General features: G+C 40.1%; 1 protein-coding gene across 1 annotated transcript in view; it reads left to right on the top strand.

Annotated features, from left to right (window-relative positions):
• Window positions 1–23,760, top strand: part of COL4A3 (collagen type IV alpha 3 chain) — a 151,692-nt gene that overhangs the window by 106,419 nt on the left and 21,513 nt on the right. Inside the window, 16 exon segments of the mRNA XM_021075272.1 lie at window positions 1,359–1,429; window positions 2,223–2,405; window positions 4,918–5,086; window positions 7,658–7,750; window positions 8,361–8,462; window positions 10,827–10,924; window positions 11,486–11,636; window positions 12,000–12,113; window positions 13,258–13,425; window positions 14,948–15,037; window positions 15,386–15,454; window positions 15,457–15,519; window positions 17,065–17,163; window positions 17,943–18,032; window positions 18,374–18,513; window positions 21,930–22,056. Coding sequence (XP_020930931.1) covers window positions 1,359–1,429; window positions 2,223–2,405; window positions 4,918–5,086; window positions 7,658–7,750; window positions 8,361–8,462; window positions 10,827–10,924; window positions 11,486–11,636; window positions 12,000–12,113; window positions 13,258–13,425; window positions 14,948–15,037; window positions 15,386–15,454; window positions 15,457–15,519; window positions 17,065–17,163; window positions 17,943–18,032; window positions 18,374–18,513; window positions 21,930–22,056 — 1,827 coding nt within the window.

A 23,760-nucleotide genomic window follows, 5' to 3' on the forward strand; every position in this document is an offset into this window, starting at 1 on the left:
AGGACTCTTTACCCCAACGCTGTTGCTCTAGGCGTTGCCGTGAGCTGTGGTGTAGGTTGCTGCCCCTACCTCTGCTGTCCTACCTCCCCTTCCCCTCCCCCGGCCCCAGGACTGGCCATGGAAAAAACCTAGAAGTAGAACAAGTCTCTCTTTTATTAGTTGGGTTCCTCTGCCTTTTGTGCCCCTCCTCGGGCCCCCCGGGGCCTCTCATGTGGTGTCACACACAGTCCAGGTTCTGCCATTAGCATCTTGGGTTATAGACACAGTCATCAAATTATTTCTCGTTAACCCGTAAGAGCCCAAGTTACAGAGCCCATGGTCAGTGTGCCAGATGCCATTCTAGCTGTCTCATGTGCCTCCACCCCTTAGTCCTCACCTCAGCCTGCGAGGTAAGTGGCATCTGTCGTGAACTCCATTTGACAGGTGAGGAAGTGGGGGCATAAGGTCCCATAGCTAATGAGTGATAGAGCCTGGATGTCAGGGCAGACACTCCCCTCCAGGGGCACACGCTCGCCTTCTGTCCTGGCATCTCTTAATTGCTGAACCAGGGGCTGCCCTTTGAGCCAAGTTAATGCATAGCTCTACCTGGCAACATGGATGGGGCCACGTTTGTGTGCTACCATCGTCCAGTAGACACTGGCATTGCCATGGGGTCATCAAGGGGCTGGGTGTCAGTCCAAGCCACAGTAGTGACCCGAGCTGCTGCAGCAGCAACACCAGATCCTTAATCCCCTACACCATAGGGGAACTCATAACAGTCTAGCAAAGACCAGCTTCTGGCAGTGGATTTACACGTGATTTTTATTCTTTCTATGATGTTGTTTACAATAAACATCCATTACTTTTATCATTAGAAAAATATAGGAGTTCCCATCGTGGTACAGTGGTTAAGGAATCCGACTAGGAACCATGAGGTTGCGGGTTCGGTCCCTGCCTTGCTCAGTGGGTTAAGGATCCGGCGTTGCCGTGAGCTGTGGTGTAGGTTGCAGACGCAGCTCGGATCCCGCGTTGCTGTGGCTCTGGCGTAGGCTGGTGGCTACAACTCCGATTCGACCCCTAACCTGGGAACCTCCATATGCCGCGAGAGCGGCCCAAGAAATGGCAAAAAGACAAAAAAAAGAAAAATATAAATGTATCTCCTTAAAATTATAAGGGCCCTGAAATTGAACCGTTCTTGTTTTGAACATTATCTCTGATTCCAATCGTTTACTCCCATTCTCACCTTGCACTGTGTGTTTTAAGAGAGAAATCGCCTTTCTTTCTTCAGAAGAAAACACCCTATTTTCTTCACACACTGCATTATCCTGCCTACTCTGACTTTGTGTTCGATGAATATTTAATGACTGACTGCTTTGCAGGAGGACGAGGGGCAGCTGGCATTAAAGGAAGCCCAGGGTCCCCAGGAAGTGCGGGTCTTCCAGGATTTCCAGTAAGATTTCATGGTTTTGAAGCTTTAGTTTCAATTTGGAAAATGGAACACTCTGGAAATACAGTTGCATCCCACACAGGTTGTCAGTTTGGTACCTGGCAAGTAGCACTTGATATTATTAAAGCACTTAATATATACTTGCTGATTAAATGAATAAATGAAGGATGATTGCATGTCTATGTGGATGAATTAATGAGTTTACAATAACTTAATATGGTATCAGAGACAGAAAGTAGATCCGTGGCTGCCTGGGGGCTGAGGCTGGGAGCAGGGATGGACTGCACATAGATTTGAGAGAATCTGGAACAGTGGTGGAAATGTTTTAACCCTGGATTGTGGTGATCATGGCATAAATGTATAATTTATTAAAGATCAATGAATGGTATTCTTACAAAGGATTCATCTTACGATATGTACATTACACCTCAATAACGTTGTTTGAAAATTAAAATCATAAAGTTATGTTTGAATAAATACATTTAAGTCAATTTACTCATAGATGCGTATTGAAACTTACCAATATTCTGACATAACCTGAATTATGATGATGGTTGTATCCTATTGAATTTATTGTTGTATGTGTTGCCTTGAATTGTGCTAACTGAATTTTTGTATACTTTTGGAATGAAAAACAAAGCAAAAAAACTTGAAATTATACTTGTGGGCCAAAGAAAATGTCTGGGGAAAAAAATTCATGTTCATTAAAACGGAAAAGTTCTTGTTGATATTCTTTTAAGATTGACACAGGAACTGTACCCCAATGCAATGCAGACTCATTTCTGTACTGTCCTAGGGATTCCCAGGTGCTCAGGGTCGCCCAGGACTTAAAGGAGAAAAAGGTGAAACTTCTCAGCCAGAGGGAGAAGTAGGTGCCCCGGGAGATCCAGGGCTCCGGGGACAGCCTGGGAGAAAGGGCTTGGATGGAATTCCTGGAACTCCAGGAGTAAAAGGATTTCCGGGACCTAAAGGAGAACTGGTGGGTATCTGATAACTTTAAAAAAAAAAAATTTCTCTCATTAAAATATAGTTGATTTACTATGTTGTGCCAATTTCTGCCATAGAGCAAAGTGACCCAGTCATACTATATATACATTCTTTTGTAATATTATTTTCATGGTTTGTCCCAGGAGATTGGATATAGTTTCTTATATTATACAGTAGAACCTTATTGTCTATCCATTCTAAATATAATAGTTTGCAATTACTAACCCCAAACTCCCAGTGCATCCCACTCTCTCCCACCTCCCTCTTGGCAACCACAACTCTGATCTATATGTATTTGAGTCTGTTTCTGTTTTGCCGATAGGTTTGTTGTACCATATTTTCAATTCCACATATAAGTGATATCATGCGGTATTTGTTTTTCTTTCTGACTTTCTTCACTTACTATGAGAACCTCTAGTTGCATCCATGTTGCTAAAAATGGCATTATTTTGTTCTTTTTTTGACTGAGTAGTATTCCATTGTGTATATGTACCATATCCTCTTAATCCAGTCATCTGTCAATGTATATTTAGGTTGTTTCCATGTCTTGGCTCTTGTGACTAGGGCTGCTATGAACTTGGGGGAGGATGTATCTTTTTGAATTATAGTTTTGTCCAGATATATGCCCAGGAGTGGGATTGCTGGATCATATTTAGTTTTCCGAGGAACCTCCGTACTGTTTTCCATAGTGAGTGTACCATCTTACATTCCCACCAACAGTGTAGGAAGCTTTCCTTTTTCTCCACACCTTCTCCAGCGTTTGTTATTTGCAGACTTATTGATGAAGGTCATTCTGACCCGTATAAGGTGTACCTCATTGTAGTTTCAATTTGCATTTCTCTAATAAATAGCGGGGTTGAGCATCTTTTTTCAAATTCCACTCCCTATGAATGAAGGCCTCTGAAGTTAAGACATCAGATGATTTCCTCTCACAAAATCGTTGGCCATTCAGCACAGTTCATCCCTCTAACTTCAGGATGAGGCATCTTCAAATGAGCACTAATAACCCGAAAAATATTTGTAGTACTTGGACAAAAATTGGTAGCACCAGTGGGTGATTTTAGCCCAAATAAAATTCGACATTGATAAAGACCTTGTCTCACACACAAGTTACAATTGCACATCTGTATCAAATGAGTTTATAGGGAAATTCGGAAAATGATTGATAATGGAAAGTTTTAGTCAATGTTTTGGGGACAAGGTTCACTCTCTCAAGTAAAAATAAATGCATAAAAGGACAGAATCTTTTGGGCAGTCAAAGAAATAAAAAATTTTGTCATTTACAATATTTAAGCTTATATAAATTGTCTCTTTTCATGGGATAGAATCTCTCACATGCTCAGGTGAGACATTCCTACCATGATTTATTTTTAAATGTCATAGAGGCAGAGGCTGAGTGCCTATCACATATATCTGAGAAGTTTGCAAGGCATGCTGCCCAGCCTGTTTTATGAAATACCGGTTTTTCCCAGGGTTAATCAGTGTCATCCAATAAAAAAGGATTCCACATCAAACAGGAAAACTTGGCAAGCAATTTAAAGATTCACCAGAGGCCCTTTACTGTGAGACTATGAATTATACTCCCCAAGATGTGGATGTAATATACAGCCTTTCCTAAACCCTTTTGACTACAAAACACTTTTTGGCTGGGAGTAGACACCAGGGCCAATGGTTCCGATTCTCCTTTGCTAAACCGCCAGGCTGCCCCACAAAACCCACCCCCTCAAGGAAGTTATGCTTGAAGAGGGATAGGGTCTAGAATTCTTTTGGTCAATACAATTCATATGATGCTCCCAACTGGTCTTCGTTTCTTAGTTCTGTTAAAAGATGTCCCAGAACGTGAGAAAATCAAGGATCTGACTTGAGTCTTACAACCTGCCATTAGAAAAGGACCACTTAGCCACCTGTTGACATTGAACAATGAAGAATCCAGTTAAATTTATTATTGGGGGCCATGTTAGGGAGCAAGAGGAACTTTGGTTATTTTGTCAAATTCAACTTCTTTAAAAAATATGACTCATTTTCAAAGCTACAGACTATGAAATTAACAGCAAAAAAGATATTTTATAAGAACACACTAATACAGATGGGCTATCTCCCTTGTAATGACAATACCTGGTGAAAACTAATCACATAAAGGTTTGCTGTACTGGTTTTATTTTTAAATGTGTCGTTAACATGAATGCCACCTCTAAAGCCATTTGAATTGTCGGCAATTTGAGCCAAGTTTTGGGGTTGTTATCACATGTGTGACAGCCAGTTGAGGGACATCTCAAGAGGAACTCAAGTGAGTTAATAAAATTTTGCTGGACTCCAAAGGACACAAAACAGCAGAAACCAAACAGGGCTCTTATTTTAGCAGTAATTCCCTTCAAGTAACAATTGCTTTTTAATTCAAGATCTTCTCAATGACAACCTAATTGGCAATCATATTCACGGCGAGATGAGCCTGTGTATGGAGACACTAGATGAATCACTACTCAAACATATTCCTGTTGTCGCAGGCCCTGAGTGGTGAGAAGGGGGACCAGGGTCTTCCAGGGGATTCTGGCATCCCTGGGTCCCCAGGACCCACAGGACCTCCTGGACCATCGGACTATGGACCGCAGGGAGAGCCTGGTCCAAAGGGCACCCAAGGACTTCCTGGAGCCCCTGGACCACCTGGAGAAGCCGGTTGGTTAGTTTTCTTTCCAGTCCTGTTTTCCTGTGGAGTGGGGTGGATGGTCCTAAAGCTGGCAAAACTCCCTCAAGACTGATGAAGTTCTAGAAACTCGCTTCTGATGGGCAGACTCTGTCAGCTTGTAGGCACAGAAAGAACATGTAGGATATAGTAGAGAAAATCCTTTTTTTTTTTTTCCCCCTGTTACTGAGCAATTCAGCTGAAGTTCCTAGAGTGGTCTATATCCATTCCTGATGAAGAGTCCATAAGAGATGAGATAAAAAAAGGGGACACAAAGCTCTGTAAGATTGATCTTGAGAAGCCTCTCCCAGGCCCCCAGGACCCACTCATGTTATTGCAAATTTGTTCTTTCTGATCCATAGCCTCGTAAATGGTTTATAAATAAAACTTCAAAATATCTAAGGCAAATGGAGAAAAGTTGTCTTAATAATAGTTGTGAAGTCCCAGTAACTTTTGGCATCCACGTGTACTGAACATAGCTGTGGGATTCAAGAGGGATCGGATTCTCAGTGTTTATCTGAGGTGAAGAATGTGGCTGAACATGAGAATTTCATGTTACTAACAGTTTTAAACAAATAATAATGTTACCATGGTCATTTTTCACTCCTAAAATCACTTTAAGTGTGAGACCCCGTAAACCTTTCGTCTCCAAGTCTTTGAATAGCATCGCTTACCAGTAATAAAATTTTGAGTGCGTGTATGTGTGGTATTCACATACGACTGACCCTCAAACAAGGCAGGAGTTAGGGTGTCAGCCCTCCAAGTGTGTAACTTATAGTCAGCCCTTCTATATGTATTTCCTCCTTATCTGTAATTCAACCAAGCATACTGTGTATATGCTAATATTTAATGGTGACAAAAATCCACGAATGAGTAGACCCATGCAGTTCAAACCCATGTTGTTCAACTATATATCACAAATTGTATGCATGCATTTCTGTCCACACATGTATCTAAAACTTACTTTATGATTATATATATATATGTGTGTGTGTGTGTGTTTTTTCCTCTGCCTTTTCTTTGGGGCTGCTGTTCTAATCCAAGGATTGTCTGGTGTTGCCACAGCTGCAGAGTAGGTTGCAGCTACAGCTCAGATTCAATCCCTGGCCTGGGAATTTCCATGTGCCATGGGCACAGCCATTAAAAAAAAAAAAAAAGATACTAATATGTATCTTTTAAAAAAAAGTGTTCCTTGGTCAAGTCAGTTTGATGTTTTAAACAAAGTTAAAAAGCCTTTTAATTTTTAACTGAGGTGTATTTCAGAGCAATCAATATGCAAATGGAAAAAAAAAATCCCAGGATTGTCAAACTACCAAAGCCCACAATCTAAATCCAGCCCACTATATATAGTCCCTGAGCTAAGAATGCTTCTAGAGGTTCCCATCATAGCACAACGGAAACAAATCCAACTAGGAACCATGTGGTTTCAGGTTCGATCTCTGGCCTCACTCAGTGGCTTAAGGATCTGGCATTGCTATGGCTGTGGCCTAAGCCGGCAGCTATGGCTCCAATCAGACCCCTAGCCTGGGAACCTCCATATACCACGGGTGCAGCCCTAAAAAAAAAAAGAATGCTTTCTTATATTTTTAAATGATTAAAAGAAAAATTTGAATAATATTTTGTGACCTGTGAAAATTACATGAACTTCAGATCTCAGTGTCCATAAAGTTTTATTGGCACACTCATTTATTTACATATTGTTCCTGGCTGCGCTCCCTCTAGCACAGCAGACTGAGTAGTTGCAACAGAGATCATCTGGACCATAAAGTCTAAATGATCTACTATCTGGCCCTTTACCGAAAAAATTTACTCAATCTTCTTCTAATCCATCTTCAAATCCTCTTCTGTCCTCTCTAAGTGTAAATCTTGAGTGAAGGACTCCATTATCTTAAAATATATTACTGTCAAATTTTCCCCATCACACTACAGTAAACCTATTTTTTTTAATAGATGAATATACGGACCATACTAATTGTTAACCTGTTTTAATACTGGCCACTGGTCAGAACATTATCTAAAATCTTTACCAGCTAGGCAGGCATGATTTCTTCGACACACGAAGAATTTAGAGGAGATTAAAAATATGTCCAAGCTCACAGACCTTATTTAGCAGAGCCAAGGTTCAAGCCAGATCAACTTGTCAGGCCATACTGCATGTTTTGTTCAATAAACTGTACTGTCTTCCCGTGAAAACTAGTCACCCAATAAATAAAGAGCCTACTAGTTAGTACTCACCAATGTGTAGGCTGAATTCTATGTTAGCTTTTTTTTTTTTTTTTTTTTTTTTTTTGGTAAAGAATAGGCTCTCTTTCAATAGACCTGCATGTTGGGCTATTAATTAAAACAAGGTTTAGGCAGTATAGATGCTTATAAATAGTTGTCAATTGAATGAGAAAATTTCTATGTGCTGGTCAGCTTTAAGCCAGTTTGGAAGCCTGTGGAAACCGAGATTATTTTTCATATTCCTTGGGATGTTTACGGACCCCTTATCATCATATTTTTCCCTCTGCACAAAGGAAAGTTTCAATATGCACACCATCTTAATGATCACAAATTTTCTTAAGGTCCCAAGGGAGAATTTGGTGTTTCCACTCCAGTCCCAGGGCCCCCGGGACCTCCTGGGCCCCCAGGCCGTGCTGGCCCCCAAGGTCCACCTGGTGAGTATCCCCTTTGGCACATCCGGTGCACAGCATCAGATGGCACCCCGACTCTCCTGGTTTTAACATTCCGATAATAAGAAAAACGTATTCAGTGGCTCCAAAAAAGGAGCACGTGTCAGAGGCAAAAGCCAGCAGACAGTGGACTTGCTGTTGTCCTTTGCGGTTATCCAAGCTATTCCCAATGGGTGCTTCTGATTCCAAAAGAGAATTGAAACAGTTCTTAAGAGGAATTGGCGAGCAGGACAATCTTCAGGGATTCTTGGTAGAGAAGCAAGAAATGTATGTTTGTGGCTATTCAGGATAATTCCCATAGCTGCTTCTTTGAAAATTTAACTTCTTTGCCAATATGATCTACAACTTAACTTTGCATTCATGGAGGAAGACATAGTTCAAGACATGGAGAAATATTTCTTTTTAGGGCTACATTGTATTTTCAGAATTATTTGCACCTTCTAGTGATTAGCCCATGGGATAGAAATGGGGAGGAAGTAGGGGTTATGTTTAAATGATTTCTTAATTTCCAGAAAGGTCTGGGATGACACAGGAACAAACGGTTGAAGGCAAGACAAAGGGAAATTGCTGATGTAAATGTATGTGTGTTTTTCAGGTACCCCTGGATCCATGGGAAAATGTGATCCAGGTCTTCCTGGGCCTGATGGTGAACCAGGAATTCCAGGAATTGGATTCCCTGGACTTCCTGGACCTAAGGGTAAATTAAAATAAATTTTTAAGCATAAGGTTCATTGTGGACATTTATGAATATGTATAACGAATAATATAGGGAATATCTTTTAAGATGATGTTTTCTGCCAGTCCTAAATGGGAACAAAAGTCTTATAAGATTTTGTGAGGCAAAAAGGAAGAATCCACATTGATTTATGCAATCTCATCTCAATCACATTTTTAAGTGCAAAGAAAACAACTGGAAGAAATTCCTCAAAATGGTAATAACGGTTCTTGATTGTGGGTTTGTAAGGAATTTATTTTTCTTCATAGATGCCTATTCTTTCTACAGCTATACGTTGCTTCCCTTCATACATTTCTTTTATCGTACAAAAATAACTATTAAATCACAAGTAGCTGATTTCCCGATACACTCAGAAATAAATTACAGAAGTTATTTTCCTTTAGGGAAAAATGCTGTTTCTCATCAAAGGAGGGAAATACGCGAAAGAAATGCCCAGAACTCAAATAGTAACCCGAGGCTCCCTGCTGACAAATCCATCCAGATCCTGTCCAGGATTACATAGAAGTAATCGCAGTCCCTGTGTTGTCCCATAGGTTTTATGATAATTTCACGTTTGTTTCAATACTATTTAAAGTGTTTTTCCAAATAGAATACATTTTTGGTCCGTCGTCTCTCAGATTAATATATCATCAATGTTTATCATAATCAATTCTATACAAATATGAGAATATTGATCCCAATTTATGAGTATTTGAAACAGAAAAAAATAATCACATTTATCATATGATCCCAAGAATGGCTTTGACTCTAGTTTCTTAGATTTCTTCTCAATGACCTCAGGAGTAGCATAGGCAGGCCCATGTTTTTGCCCAATGCTTCTTGGGCTCTGCATTGAGAAATTGCATTCTAGCTTGTAACATTACAGATTTGCCTTCTGGAAGAAAACTGTAAACTCTGGGAACCAGAGCTAGTCCAAGGGCTCCTTGAAAGGGAAGATTCAGAATTTTCCAACTGAACCTAATGAGTCCCAGGAAATAAATGAATTTAAAAATGGTCAAAGTTCCTGTAGTGGCTCAGTGGTTAATGAATCTGACTAGCATCCATGAGGACGCGAGTTCGATCTCTGGCCTTGCTCAGTGAGTTAAGGATCCGGCATTGCTGTGAGCTGTGGTATAGGTTGCAGATGCGGCTCGGATCCTGCTGCATTGCTGTGGCCGTGACGTAGGCCAGCAGCAACAGCTCTGATTTGACCCCTAGCCTGAGAACCTCCATATGTCACAGGTGCAGCCCTAAAAAAAAAAAAGCAAAAATGGTCAAACTAGGGGCATGAAGGAACTTACTAAATTCGAACCACAGAGCTGGAAAAAAAGATATATGTCACTCCTTTATCTTCTATTATTAATGCATAAGACAGAAGTTAATTCATTACATTCAGTGGCTGCTGTAGGACATTAGGAAGTAATTCTCTTGAGCAACCCATATTGAGAAAGGCTACCTGGGTGCTGGAGATGCAGTATTATTTTTTTTAATTTATTTTTATAAAGATTTCTATTTTTTCCATTATAGCTGGTTTACAGCGTTCTGTCAGTTTTCTACTGTACAGCCAAAGTGACGCAGTCACACATACATGTATACATTATTTTTCCTCACATTATCATGCTCCATCATAAGTGACTAGACATAGTTCCCAGTGCTATACAGCAGAATCTCATTGCTGGAAATGCTTTATATCTTCATCTGGATCATGCTTACATAGATATTTAGACACATGTAAAAATTTATTGGGCAGTATACTGTATATAAAAAATGCTTTTAAAAAAAGCATGGACTTGGAGAAGAGACTTGTGGCTGCCTGATGGGAGGGGGAGGGAGAGGGAGGGATCGGGAGCTTGGGCTTATCAGACACAACTTAGAATAGATTTACAAGGAGATCCTGCTGAGTAGCATTGAGAACTTTGTCTAGATACTCATGTTGCAACAGAAGAAAGGGTGGGGGAAAAAATGTAATTGTAATGTATACATGTAAGGATAACCTGACCCCCTTGCTGTACAGTGGGAAAATTTAAAAAATTATTTAAAAAAAAAGAAAAAAAAAGAAAAGAAAAGAAAATAAATAAATAAATAAATAAATAAAGCAGCCAAATGGTCAATCGGTATCAGCGATTTCAAGAACTGCTGAATCAAGGTTTATTGATGCTAAATGACAAAAATGGGAAAGGTAATTGTTAAAGTTGGGACCCAATGTCGTCTGATTTGGAACTGAATTTTTGAAATTGCTAATTTAGCTCATTTGGCAGTTGGCTTTCTCACCATTCAGACTTTTATAGAAACATCTACAGCTGTTGCAAGACTCATCTTACAGCATTTTTTTTTTTTTCTCTGTAGGAGACCGAGGTTTTCCAGGAACAAAAGGATCACCGGGCTGTCCTGGAGAAATGGGAAAGCCAGGGTTACCTGGAAATCCAGGCCTTCCAGGAGTCAAGGTCTTCGGGAATTAAAATTCAGATTGATATGTGGGAGGGAAGGGGGCAATCACAGTCAGCTGGTTAGGATGCTCTGTGTATAGAAATTATCCATATATTTGTAGATGATGAAGATCCTGAATTTTCTAAGATTTCTCTGAAGCATCCCTCCCCTTTAGAAAGAAGAAAAGAAGGTATCAGACCAATTTGCCTTTCTATTTCTTCTTTAACCTTCAGAAACATTCACAGTATTTGAAACAGGAAAACTCTAGGAAGAAATGTGGACAGTTACGAGAAAAAATTATTAAAAGAAGAGACATCTAAATTGTTTATAGAAAACTCCACAGTTCTTCTAAAAGAATAGAGGCTATGCAGCATTACTAAGCATAATTTTATTTAGAAAGTCAGCAACCGGAGTTGAAAAAAAGAAAGTGGATGGAATGGTGGTGACTATGCAAAAAGGACACAGAAGTTCCATCACGTAGACTTGATTTTCAAGTAAAGAACCCAAAAGGCCAGTCAGTAGTCAATAAGGATTTGAAAGCATGATACGGTAAAACTAACATCATTTCTGTGCTACAGGGAGAACCAGCACTCTCCACACCTGGAGAACCAGGAACACCGGGTCGGCCGGGAGAAAGAGGCAATTCTGGAGAAGGTGGAGAAATGGGACTCCCTGGACTTCCTGGTCTCCCTGGAATGCCAGGAACTAGAGGGTTTGATGGACCACGAGGTATGGTAGCAAGTGCAATTACTTTTCTCCACTGTGAGCTCAGCCAAAATGCTGCAGATTGGATGTGTAGGTGCTCTAGGGGGTGAAGAATTCTTCTCAAAACAACTTCCAGCTCAATAAATAGAACCTGCAAGGCTTAATTCTTTTTCTGTTCAATGTGCCATTCCATTGCTGTCCTACCTTCGTTCCCTCTTCCTTCCTTCTTTCCTTTTTAAAGAATGGCCTCTATTTAAGACACGCCAATGATACTAAATATAGGTTCAATTTAGGGGATGGGGGAAAGTTATACAAGAATGCTTGAGCTAGCAATACTAGGACCTTGAGTTATGGCCCCAGATTGTACTCTTGGACTCTATTTTGCAGGGGATCCAGGACAGCCTGGACCACCTGGAGAAAGAGGACCCCCAGGAAGGTGCACCGAAGGTCCCAGGGGAGCCCAAGGACTTCCAGGCTTAAATGGATTGAAAGGTCAACAAGGTAGGAGGCCCTTGAAACCAGGCAGGCAGGTGACATGGGACTTAAGCTCTGAGTTTTGCTGCTTAACATGAGAACTGTCCAGCAGCAAGTCTTGACCACTGTTTAGTGGGAAAAGTTATTTCAGAAACAAAAACCTGTTGTTATGGATATGTTGCAGTGAGTACCACCTATAGAATAAGAGACTTGACGTTACGATGGTAAAATTGGTTTGTGTCTTGTATGCAAGAAGATATGAACACTGAAGATATACCCAAGGGTATATTTACATGTGTACTTACACATTTTCAAAAAAAGTTGTATCCTTGATACTTTCATAGGTATATTAAAGCAGGAAATTTATCCTTATTATAAAAACAGAGTGAATGTGTACAGGCTCTATCTCTACAAGTTACAGACTAAAATATGTAGTTGATTGTTTTACAAGCAACATGAAAGAAAGGGCATGGAAGTAAATCTAAATAATAAAGGCCAAGCAATCATGAAAAACTTACTATCTTTTTGGCTCCTCTCAACCAGATCTGTGAACTACTTCTGGGGGAAAAAATATCCTTTAGAACTCAGCTATCATATTTATACATTCACAAACAAAATTTTGATGAAGATATTAATTGTTAGAGTGGTGCTATTATTGTTTCCAGGAGCATCTGGTGGCCTGCCTCCACCTGAGTGGCTCTGTATGAATTTTGCAGGTTAAAGACTGATGCCCGGTCATAAAATGCATCCCCAAGAAGTGCCTGTGGGACCAGAAAATAAATCTAAATGCACCTGTATGAAACATTGAAACACAGAATGTTAAAACCAGAAAGGATCTTAGAATTTTACAGAAGGGGGTCAAAGTCAGGCAATTAGATAAGTGAGTGGTTTGCCCAAAATCACAGAGCTAAACATTTACAGCCATAAATACATTCATGGGATGTTCCCTTCTGGTCCAACAGGTTAAGGATTCAGCATTACCGCAGCTGTGGCACAGGTCACAATTGTGGCTAGGGTTCGATCCCTGGCTTGGGAACTTCCATGTGCTGTGGGTATGGCCAAAATAAATATATATGAAGTTGAAAGTTATATGAAAAAAATATATGAAGTTGGTGGGGAAAGCTATTGTGTATTCCTTCATTTACTCATTTATTCATTCATTCACATATAGGCAGAAGAGGTGAAACGGGGCCAAAGGGAGACCCAGGTATTCCAGGCTTGGATAGGTCAGGATTTCCCGGAGAACCTGGACCCCCAGGAATGCCAGGTCATCACGGTGGGATGGGACCACCTGGGCCAAAAGGATATCCAGGAAATCCAGGATTTTTAGGGCAACCAGGTATTCTTTTTGTGCTTTTTTCTTCTCTCTTCCACATTTTTCCCTTTAAGGTGGCTGTATAAACTCAAGCTAGGCATAGGCTTTTGACTCTAGGCTTCTCTTTTATTTAGTATAACTTTTTCTTCTAAACTATCTGGAAAAGGTCAGGGGTGGGGAAATGGTGGTAGTGGAATGATCGTATTTCACAATTACTCAGGATAGGACTGTTTTTGCTGTGTAATCTTTTTCATATATGACTATGAAAATATAACTGCTAGCATTTTGTTGAGAATTTTTGCATCCATATTTATAAGGGAGACTTACTGGCCTGTTTTCTTTTCTTACGATGTCTTTGTCTAGTGTTGGTATCAGGGGAATGCTGGCCTTATACAAGATGTGAAATGCTTCCTCTTGTATTTTCTAGAAGCATTTGTGAAGAATTGATGTTCTTTAAACATCTGGTAGAGCAGACAGTGAGGTCGTCAGGGGCTGGGCTTTTCTTTGTGGGAAGTTTTCAAATTACTAATTCAATCTCTTCACTTATTATAGATCAACATATACTTTCTGTTTCTTCTTGAATCAATTTTGGTAATCTGTGCCTCTCTAAGAATTTGTCCATTTTGTCTAAGTTGTCTAACTTGCTGGTATATTGTTGTTCCTAGTATTCCCTTATAGTTCTCATTATTTCATCACTTTTTATGGTATGTATGTTTGGAGAGAATATTTCAGCAGTCTTCTCATGGCATAAGGACCTCACTGATCTCTCCTCCAGAGAAGAGCCCGGAATAACAAATTATAATCTGTAAATTAACCTTTCATTTATATTACTGAGCTACTCTCACATGCCAACACTGTTCTAGGCCTTAGAGCCACATCAGTGGACAAGACTCTACCTCCAACAGTGGGGGAGTCAATAACAAACACGCTTAAGATCTACGTTCATCTAGAGACAAATGCTATGAAGAAAGTAAAATAAGGAAATAAAACACAAAGTTATTGATCAAGAGTTGGGAGCAGGGGGAATTCCCATTGAGGCTCAGCAGGTTAAGGACCCAGCATAATCTCTGTATGGATGTGAGTTTGATCCCTGGACTCGCTCAGTGGGTTAAAGATCCAGTGCTGCCACAAGCTACAGCATAGGTGGCAGATGCAGCTTGGAACCAGTGTTGCTGTGGCTGTGGTGTAGACCTCAGCTGAAGCTCCGATTTGAACCCTAGCCTGGGAACTTGCATATACTTTGGGTATGGCTGTAAAAAGAAAAAAGAGATAGGAGAAGAGAATACTCCAAACGTTCAATATATTTGATTCTCATCTATAAGTATGATTTGCTACCAGTGATTTCCGCGTCCATGATGTAAAACAAACAAACAAACAAAAAGACTGTTTACTGACCCATCTCCTAGATAAATACGATTACTTTCCTATTTACAGAAACCATTTTGTCAACTTCTCTCTACATGTAATTTATTTTATTTTATGGACTATTTCCCTTCTCGCATTCTTTACAACCTGTGTGCTGCTTTGTGTTACTTTGTTTCCATAGGTGAAAAAGGAATGATGGGGATGATGGGGGCTCCTGGAGTCACTGGTCCCCCGGGTCCTCCTGGGAACCCAGGTACCTTGGGACAGAGAGGTAAGTGATGGAACATCTTTCCAGCTATCCATGAGGCGTGAGCAGTGTTCACTTAATTAGCAACAAAATAAATTATATTGTATTCTTGGAGGAGAAAGTAGTTCTGAGAGAACCATGTATTTGATTTTGTGGTTTTCTGCATCCCTTTTCCCATATTTTCTCCCTACAGGCTTAGAGCACTACCCTCATGTGACTGCCTAGTTGAGGCACCTATTTATTAGGTTCTCAATCCTGTTAACCTTTTTGGTTTTTTTGTCTCATTTTGTTTTATGATAAGCATGTTAACTTTGCAATCCTTACGAGCTTTTGAAGAATTAAGGATCTGGTGTTGTTACTCCTGTCTTTCAGGGAGCTTTGGCATTCCAGGGGCAAAGGGTGAGAGAGGCCCTCCAGGAGCCAAAGGGGAACAAGGAGATAAAGGAATTCCGGGCCTTCTGGAATATTCCACTTAGTGGGGGACAAAGGAGAACCAGGACTCAAAGGTATGAACTTCCTTGTGTTTTGAACCAGAATATCAGAGCTGATGCTGTTTTGTTTTATTTTTGTTTTAGGGCTGCACCTGCATACCATAGTCACAGTCTATGCCACAGCTTGCACAACACCAGATCCTTAACCCACTATGTGAGGTCAGGTTTCAAACCTGCATCTTCATGGATACCAGTCAGGTTCCTAACCCACTGAACCTCAATAGGAACTCCCATTAGAGCTGATTCTGGGACTAAGACATTACCCAAGAGAACCCTTTTAACTGACATATGAGGACAGTGAGGTGAAAATTAAGCCTTTAGAAAATTCCATATAAAAAACTTCCCTGGCTGGAATAGAAACCTCCACTGGAAATTCTACTTTATTTGATCAACTGCCAGGATGAATTTTTCTGATTGCATCTAAATACTGTTTCTCATGCTCAGAATCCTTTGGAGAATAATTACTAAAGAGAAAATATGTTTTGATTAAAAATCAATAAAAATTCTGTTAACTCTAGCTGTACCTGTTAAGCTCAAATTCAAACCCATTCAAACAATTTCAAATTATTTAAGCACTTTGTATAACAGGTTTTATGGTCAGTGCAACCAACATTAAATCAAAATTTAAGAAAGTCAGCCTTACTAAAGTTACTCGTTTAATGCTAACACAACGTGATGAGGTATTATAGTATTCTCGCTTTTAAAAAATTTTATTGAAGTATAGTTGGCTTATCCATATGTGAATGAATGAATAAATATGTAAGCAAGAAAAAAGCCAAGGGAAGGGAATCTACTTTAGAAAAAGCACAAAGCCAGGCCGTGGACAGATTGTAGAACACATCAAGTGCCAGTGAAAACAGTTTGTCATTTCCTCTGCAGGCAATAGACATTCGATGAGTAGTTTTGAGCAAGAGAATGATGTACTGGTGTGGTGGGAAATTTATGAGAACTCTAGCCTGCAGAACTGGGTTCAAATCCCAGCATTACCATTAATTGATGGTGTGCCTCTACGTTACTCCATTAACTTCTTAAAGAGTCTTAGTTTTCTCATCTCTACACCCAGTCTGGAAAGGCTTGGGAATAGACTGAGATTGCCTGAAGATTAAATAAAATAAATAAAAGAAAATAATGTCTTCTGCAAACCAGTTACTTAATAAGTGATAGTTGTAGTAAATGGGTTAAGAATGGAATAACCTAGATAAGAATCATGTGGTAGATGGTCCTCTGTCTTTAATCAAAAGAAGAAGAAGAGGGAAAAAGAAGAAGAAGAAGGAAAAGCAGCAGCTGAATTTAGGCCACTAATTCTTAAAATGTTGGCTGAAAGTATAAATGTTATGATAACTGCTAATGTTCTTCAAGAACTAACTCATGCTGCCAGGCACTAGCTTTTCATACATCATTTCATTTAATCTTATTTTTAAATGAAATGTAAGCCCAAATCTGCCCATTCTCTTCCCAAATATGCATGTTATTATTACAATGATAGCTCATAAATTTTAATCAGGATGTGGCTAAGACTGATAAAATGCTAACCATTTTGAACATGATTTTTAACTTCAGGATTTGCAGGAAAGCCTGGAGAGAAAGGCAACAGAGGCATTCCAGGGTTTCCAGGCTTAAAAGGACTCCCAGGGCTACCTGGACCACCAGGACCACCAGGTATAGCTGATTGTCTAACAGAAATGTCAGGTGTCAAGTTTTCCTAGATCTAAATGTAACAAAAATGTCTTTCTAGACTTACTGGGTTGGATATGAATTCTGCCCCAACAGGGTTCTGAACAGAAATCCACTTCTTAAAATTTAGCCAAGTTATATTTCTTATAATTTGACCAATTTATAGTCAGCCTGTATTAATTTAAAAATATTCACCTACATGAAGTTCTATGTGGCACTCAAAATTTTATTTTGAAATTGCCGATATGTATTATAAACTGTAATTTCTTACAAAATCACGTATCATAGAAGAAAGTGAGATAATGCTTTAGAGGTTTTCAAATTTGCCTCTTTCTATTTTTGAACAAGTTACTGAGTTTGCAAATCAATTTTTTAAACAATGAAAGGATCCCCCTATTTCCTATAATCACAAAAGTGACAAAATTTATTGTATGGTAATAAAATTTCAGTATTTAATTTGGAAACCTTTTATTGCATCTGGAAACCTATAACCTATATGATCACAAGAGCACCCTCTTTCCTGCTGGTTCTAGGATAATTTTGATCTTTGAAATCCAAGCCTGCTGACAAAAATATAACTTTTTCTGATTTTATAATTTTTGAATCTCCAGTCCCTTCCTTTATTGAAGGCATAAGGGCAACTAAACAAGTCCCTAAACCAGCTGGTCTGGGTGCTCTGGATCCGTTCAAGCAACAAGAATTTATTAAGCACGTACTATGCCCAGGAACCACACAGAGTGTGTGACTGTTTATTTGTTTTCAAGGCCTCAGAGGAGATGCAGGAAGCATTGGATATCCTGGTGAGCCAGGGCTACATGGTGTGCCAGGAAGCATGGGGAACATGGGAGTGCCAGGTATGCATAAATTCTTGTTACAAGCCTACAGACTCGCAGTGGGTCCCAATTCTAGATTTTCTGTGTGGTCATTTTTGGCTTTCCACTTCATAGAAAGTTGGTGCAAAACAACTAGATTTACTTTTAGACAACTGTCCAGTGTGCAACAAAGTCATGAGTGAGAACAGAATAAATATTTACATTGTGTTAAAATCATCCATTAAGATTACCTGATGCATTTAGTGCTTCTGAAAAAAAAACCCAGCTTCTTGGGAGAAAGCTGCTTTGTGCAAAGGTCAGAAGTAGAATCCTTCGAGATCTCTGTGTTTGCCTATTTTACCTTATTTCTTTCCTAATTTCAGGTTCTAAAGGAACGAAGGGAACTGTGGGGTTCCCAGGTCTAGATGGAAGACCAGGCCTTCCAGGTATTCCTGGTCTCCAAGGAGATAAGGGAGAGCCAGGTTACTCAGAAGGTTCAAGGCCAGGACCACCGGGATCAAAGGTACATGGGCCACTGAAGTGCTTATGTTTTGGTGGTGGAACGAGTCCCTTTAAATATCAACAAGTATCCAGATTCATTGTGGGCACGGAAAATTGAAAGTATTACTGTATTTTTAGGCAGTTATTTGTGGGAGGTTTTTCCTCTCTCTCTCTTTTTTATTTTTATTTTTTAATCTTTTAGGGCCATACCTGTGGCACTTGGAGGTTCCCAGGCTAGAGATTGAATCGGAACCACTGGCCTATGCCACAGCCCCAGCAATGCCACATCTGAGCCTCATCTGCGACCTACACCATAGCTCACGGCAATGCTGGATCCCTAACCCACTGATGGAGACCAGGGATCAAACCTGCGTCCTCATGGATACTAGTCAGATTCGTTTCTGCTGAGCCATGACAGGAATTCCTTCTCTCTATAACTAAAAATGCCTGTCACATAGCTTCAACTTCTGAGTTTATTCTTTCCAGTTTCAATCCCCAAGGAATTTCTCCTAACTGGCCCTGCAATTTAAGTGTGCTGCCAGAAGAAGGCTATGACACAGGCCCATTCATTCAAGCTGACCAGGCAGTGTTTGTCTTTCTTGTGATACAAAGTGGCCAGTCTCTGCTATGGACTCATCTTACACAGGCTTATAAAAACAAATTTCCCAACTTTGTAATTTGAAACACTTGTCTTATTACAACATAGTGAAAGACATAAAATAAATTTAGAGCATCATTAAAACAAAAACAATGGGAGTTCCTGTTGTGGCTCAGTGAGTTACGAGTCTGACTAGTATCCATGAGGATGTGGGTTCGATCCCTGGCCTCAATTAGTCAATTAGGGATCCAGTGTTGCTGTGGCTGTGTGGCTGTGGAGTAGGCCAGCAGCTGCAGCTCCAACTTGGAACTGGGACCTGGGAACTTCCATATGCCTCAGGTGAGGCCATAAAAAGAAAAAAAAAAAAAAAAGAGCGAGAAAGAAAGAAAAAAAAAGCCAAAACAAACAACAAAAAAAATCCTAAGATAGGATTTTTATCTTTCTTATTTCCTTGGGACAATGTTTTCATTGAATTACATAGAAGGTTTTTTTTTTTAATCTTGTCACAGTGTTCTTAGTGCTTGTGCTCTATCCTCCAGAGACTGAATGTCAAAGCCCTGCCTCTTACGCTGTATCAAGCAGCAACCAGATGCTTCTGTGGGATTCAATTTTTTTTTAAGGTTTATTTTCTTCCAACCTTTCTGCATATAGCAGTTACACTAAGAGCCAAAGCTAGATCGTTAGAGAAAAATTAACAGAAATTCCCACAAGCAGATGGTTTTAACAAAGAATTCCATGGACTCCATCTAATGGATCCAAAGAAGCCCACTAATCTTCTGAAATCAATTGTAAAATGTTTGGATGAGAAGCTTTTTTTTTTAAAGGGGAGAGTCTGTATCTTACATCAGACTTTCAAGAGTACATGCCTCCTACAAATATAAAAATTATTACTTAGGGGACTTTCTCCCTAACTCTCTTTTGAGACAAATAAAATATCACTTTTCCTAAAGATATCCACCAGCTGTGAAACAAGACAGAAATGTTTAGAAATCACAAAGACCCAAGAAAGTAACCCTTTATTACTTAGCATACAAATTTCCTTTGCTCTTTATTTTTAACTAGGTCCCCAGAAAACCAGCCAGAGACTCTTTCCACTGAGATATCATGTTTGACTTAACTCTATTCAATTAATTCATAGTTTCATTTAGATTTAAAAGCTTTCATAGGAAAAATTTCAGAAGAAATTTTTTTTTCTTTTTGCTAGGGCTGCACCTGAGGTACATGGAAGTTCCCAAGCTAGGGGTCAAATAGGAGATGTAGCTGCCAGCCTGCACCATAGCCATGGCAACACCAGGCCCAAGCTGCATCTGCAACCTATGCCACAACTTGCAGCAACACCGGATCCCTAACCTACTGAGTGATGGAACCCACGTCTTCACAGACACTGTTGGGTTCTTAACCTGCTGAGCCATGATGGGAACTCCAGAAAATTTTTAAACTATGCATTAAATGCAAAATGAGCTGGTTTTGTCATGCTGGCAAAACTTAGTAACAGAGTAGTGTGTTTTAATCAGCCACCATCAAGATTTTTTAAGTCACTGTGAAACCCATATGTTCAGACTTATCATAAAAATGAAGTAAAGGAGTTTCCCTGTGGTGCAGCGGGTTAAGGACTGACCCAGCATTGTCACTGAAGCAGCTTAGATCATTGTGATGGCACAGGTTCAATCTCTGGCCTGGGAACTTCCATACGCTGTGGGTGTGGCCCCAAAAAAAACCCCTGAAGTACAGATTTGATGAATATTAAATCACAGAAAGTTTTTTTAAAACATGTGATTGACATACCTTTATCTGCATGTAGAGTATTTGAAGGACACAGACCCATTTGATCTATTTCTTTCTTACCCCTGAGTTAATCATTACATTTTGAAACTATGCATATGTGTGATTATTTACTAATTATCACCCTCTGGTCTCTAAAGCTCCATGAAGGCAGGAACTGTATCCAGCACATATCTTCATGGGCTTGGGACTGGTTTAGCCACAGAGGTCCTGTGCTGATGAGGACTCCAGCATGCTTTAATGCTCTGCCATTTGTCTTGAATTGCCCTCAAAAGGCTTTTTTTTTGTTTGTTTGTTTGCCACTGTGATTCTATTTATTTATTTTTTTAACTTTTTATTATATTTGATTTACAATGTTCTATCAATTTCTGCTGTACAGCAAAGTGACCCAGTAATACACATATATATACATTCTTTTGTATATGCCCAGTCATAAATATATATATACACAATATTTTCTATCATGGTCCATCACAAGTGATTGGATATAATTCTCTATGCTATCTAGCAGGACCTCACTGCTTATCCATTCTAAATGTCATAGTTTAGCTTTATTTATTTATTTTTGTTTTTTAGGGCCACACATTTGGCATATGGAAGTTCCCAGGTTAGGGATCGAATCAGAGCTGCAGCTGCCAGCCTCCACCACAGCCACAGCAATGCCAGATCTGAGCCACATCTGTGACCAACACCACAGCTCACGGCAATGCCAGATTCTTAATCCACTGAGCTAGGCCAGGGATCGAACCTGCATCCTCATGGATACTAGTTGCACTCATTACTGCTGAGCCACGATGGGAACATCCCTATTTTTTTTTTTTTTTTAGCTTTTTAAAAAGAGAGCTGCATTTTCATTTTGCACTGCACCCCACAAATTATGTAGCCATCTGTTCCTGGCAGCTACCAGGGTGCTGGCACATAGCAGACACTTCCCATGAATTGCTAAGAAATAAATAGACAAATACATGCAAAGAAACATCATGTATTCTTGATTCTGATTATTCTGATCACATGTCCCGCTTATATGAGAATCTTAAAGGTGTTTGACTGAATTTAAGGGAGATCCAGGATTGCCAGGTGACATGGGAGAGAGAGGCGAAAGAGGGCCACCTGGCGCACCTGGACGTTCGGGGCCTGCTGGACCTGAGGGAGTTCCTGGGAGTCCCGGAAGTCCTGGCCATCCAGGTGAGTCCTGGCCTTACAGCCCGAGAGCTGGAAGCACGATGCGTGGCATGGCCCTCACCTCCCAGAACAGTAAATAGAAAGATAGTTGGGTTGGTGTACTATGCTCGCTTTTGTTCAACTCTGTCTTCAAATTCAGAGCACAAGAATCACAAGGAGGCCACTTCTGTCCAGTTGGGTGACCTGGAATCTAAAAACCTCCTCTCCTGCAAACAAACACTTTGGAAGAGCTGCCTCAACAAATTCAGCCTAAAGACAGGAACTGTTAGCTCATTGTCCCACCTTAGGATAGTTGTGTTAGTTATCTAGGGCTTTCAAAGCTCATACCACAGACTGGGTGACTTCAACAACAGAAATTAATTTCCTCACAGTTCTGGAGGTTGGAATTCTGAGTTCAAGGTAGTGGCAGGGTTGATTTCTTCTGAGGCCTCTTCTGTGGCCACCTTCTCCCTGTGTCTTTCTTCTGTGTATCTGTGTCCTAATCTCTTCTTATAAGGACACCGGTCCTATTGGATTAGGGATTGCCCTAGGGACCTCATTTTAGTTTAATTGCTTCTTGAAAGATGCTACCTCTAAATATGATGATATTCTGAGGTACAAGGGGACTAGGACCTTGACATATGCATTTGAAGGCAACACAATTCAACCCATAACACGGTTGTTCTGGAGTTCCCATCCTGGTGCAGTGGAGACGAATCCAACTAGGAACCATGAGGTTGTGGGTTCCACCCCTGGCCTTGCTCAGTGGGTTAAGGATCTGGCACTGCCGTGAGCTGTGGTGTAGGTTGCAGATGCGGCTCAGATCCAGTCAGTTGCTCTGACTGTGGCATAGGCCAGCAGTTGTAGCTCCAATTTGAACCCTAGCTTGGGAACCCCTGTATGCCACGGGTGTGGCCCTAAAAAGCAAGATAAATAAATAAAAATAACACTGTTGTTTTGAGGTGTTCTTTGTTCTTTTTCCTTTTTTTTTTTTTTTCTAATATGTTTCCAGGTTGAACATTGGCTTTCTTTCTTATCTGCTTGAGTTTAAGGTTTTTGAGTTTAACTCTAACTTATTTCAGTTTAAGTTATTTGAGTTTAGGTTTTCGTATTGTTTGATTAAAAAAACGACTGCCCAGCCACTGGGTTGCAGCATCAGGTCTTACTTAATGATAATATTTAAACTTTCTTTTCGAACACAGAAAGGTTCCTTGGATTTGCTGCTCACTTCCATTTAAAGTAATAAATCCGATATTAAGTGTCCACACCACGGAAACTGAGATAACTTTCAAATGAAGATTGTGCTCTAATTACCAAATCCCACGTCTCCTCGCTTAATCCTGTTCACCCTTAATCTTCCTGCATCATTTGATTCTGTTAAATTAAAGGAGATGTGACTGTAGGACATGAAACAGAATCTGGTAGTAAATTCTCAAAGAAAGAAAAGGGGAGGCACTTTCTGTCCCTTACCTGGAAATTCCGCTCCCTTGTGTTTTGGGATAAAGCTTCATGCTGGGTCTGTCTTCTCTTCCTGTTTATGATTTAATCCACCATCATCTTTGCACACACAGTTGCTTCGAATCTTTTGTGGAAAAGGGTGGCGGTTAAGAGTCTCATGCTCTACCGACTGAGCTAGCCAGGCAGTCATAAAAGGTGGTGCTTAAATCTAAATAAATGAACACATCCAAGGGTCTATACATCTTTGAAAACGATTGGACACATCGCTGA

The sequence above is a fragment of the Sus scrofa genome, chromosome 15, assembly GCF_000003025.6.
Source record: "Sus scrofa isolate TJ Tabasco breed Duroc chromosome 15, Sscrofa11.1, whole genome shotgun sequence".
Taxonomy (NCBI): Eukaryota; Metazoa; Chordata; class Mammalia; order Artiodactyla; family Suidae; genus Sus; species Sus scrofa.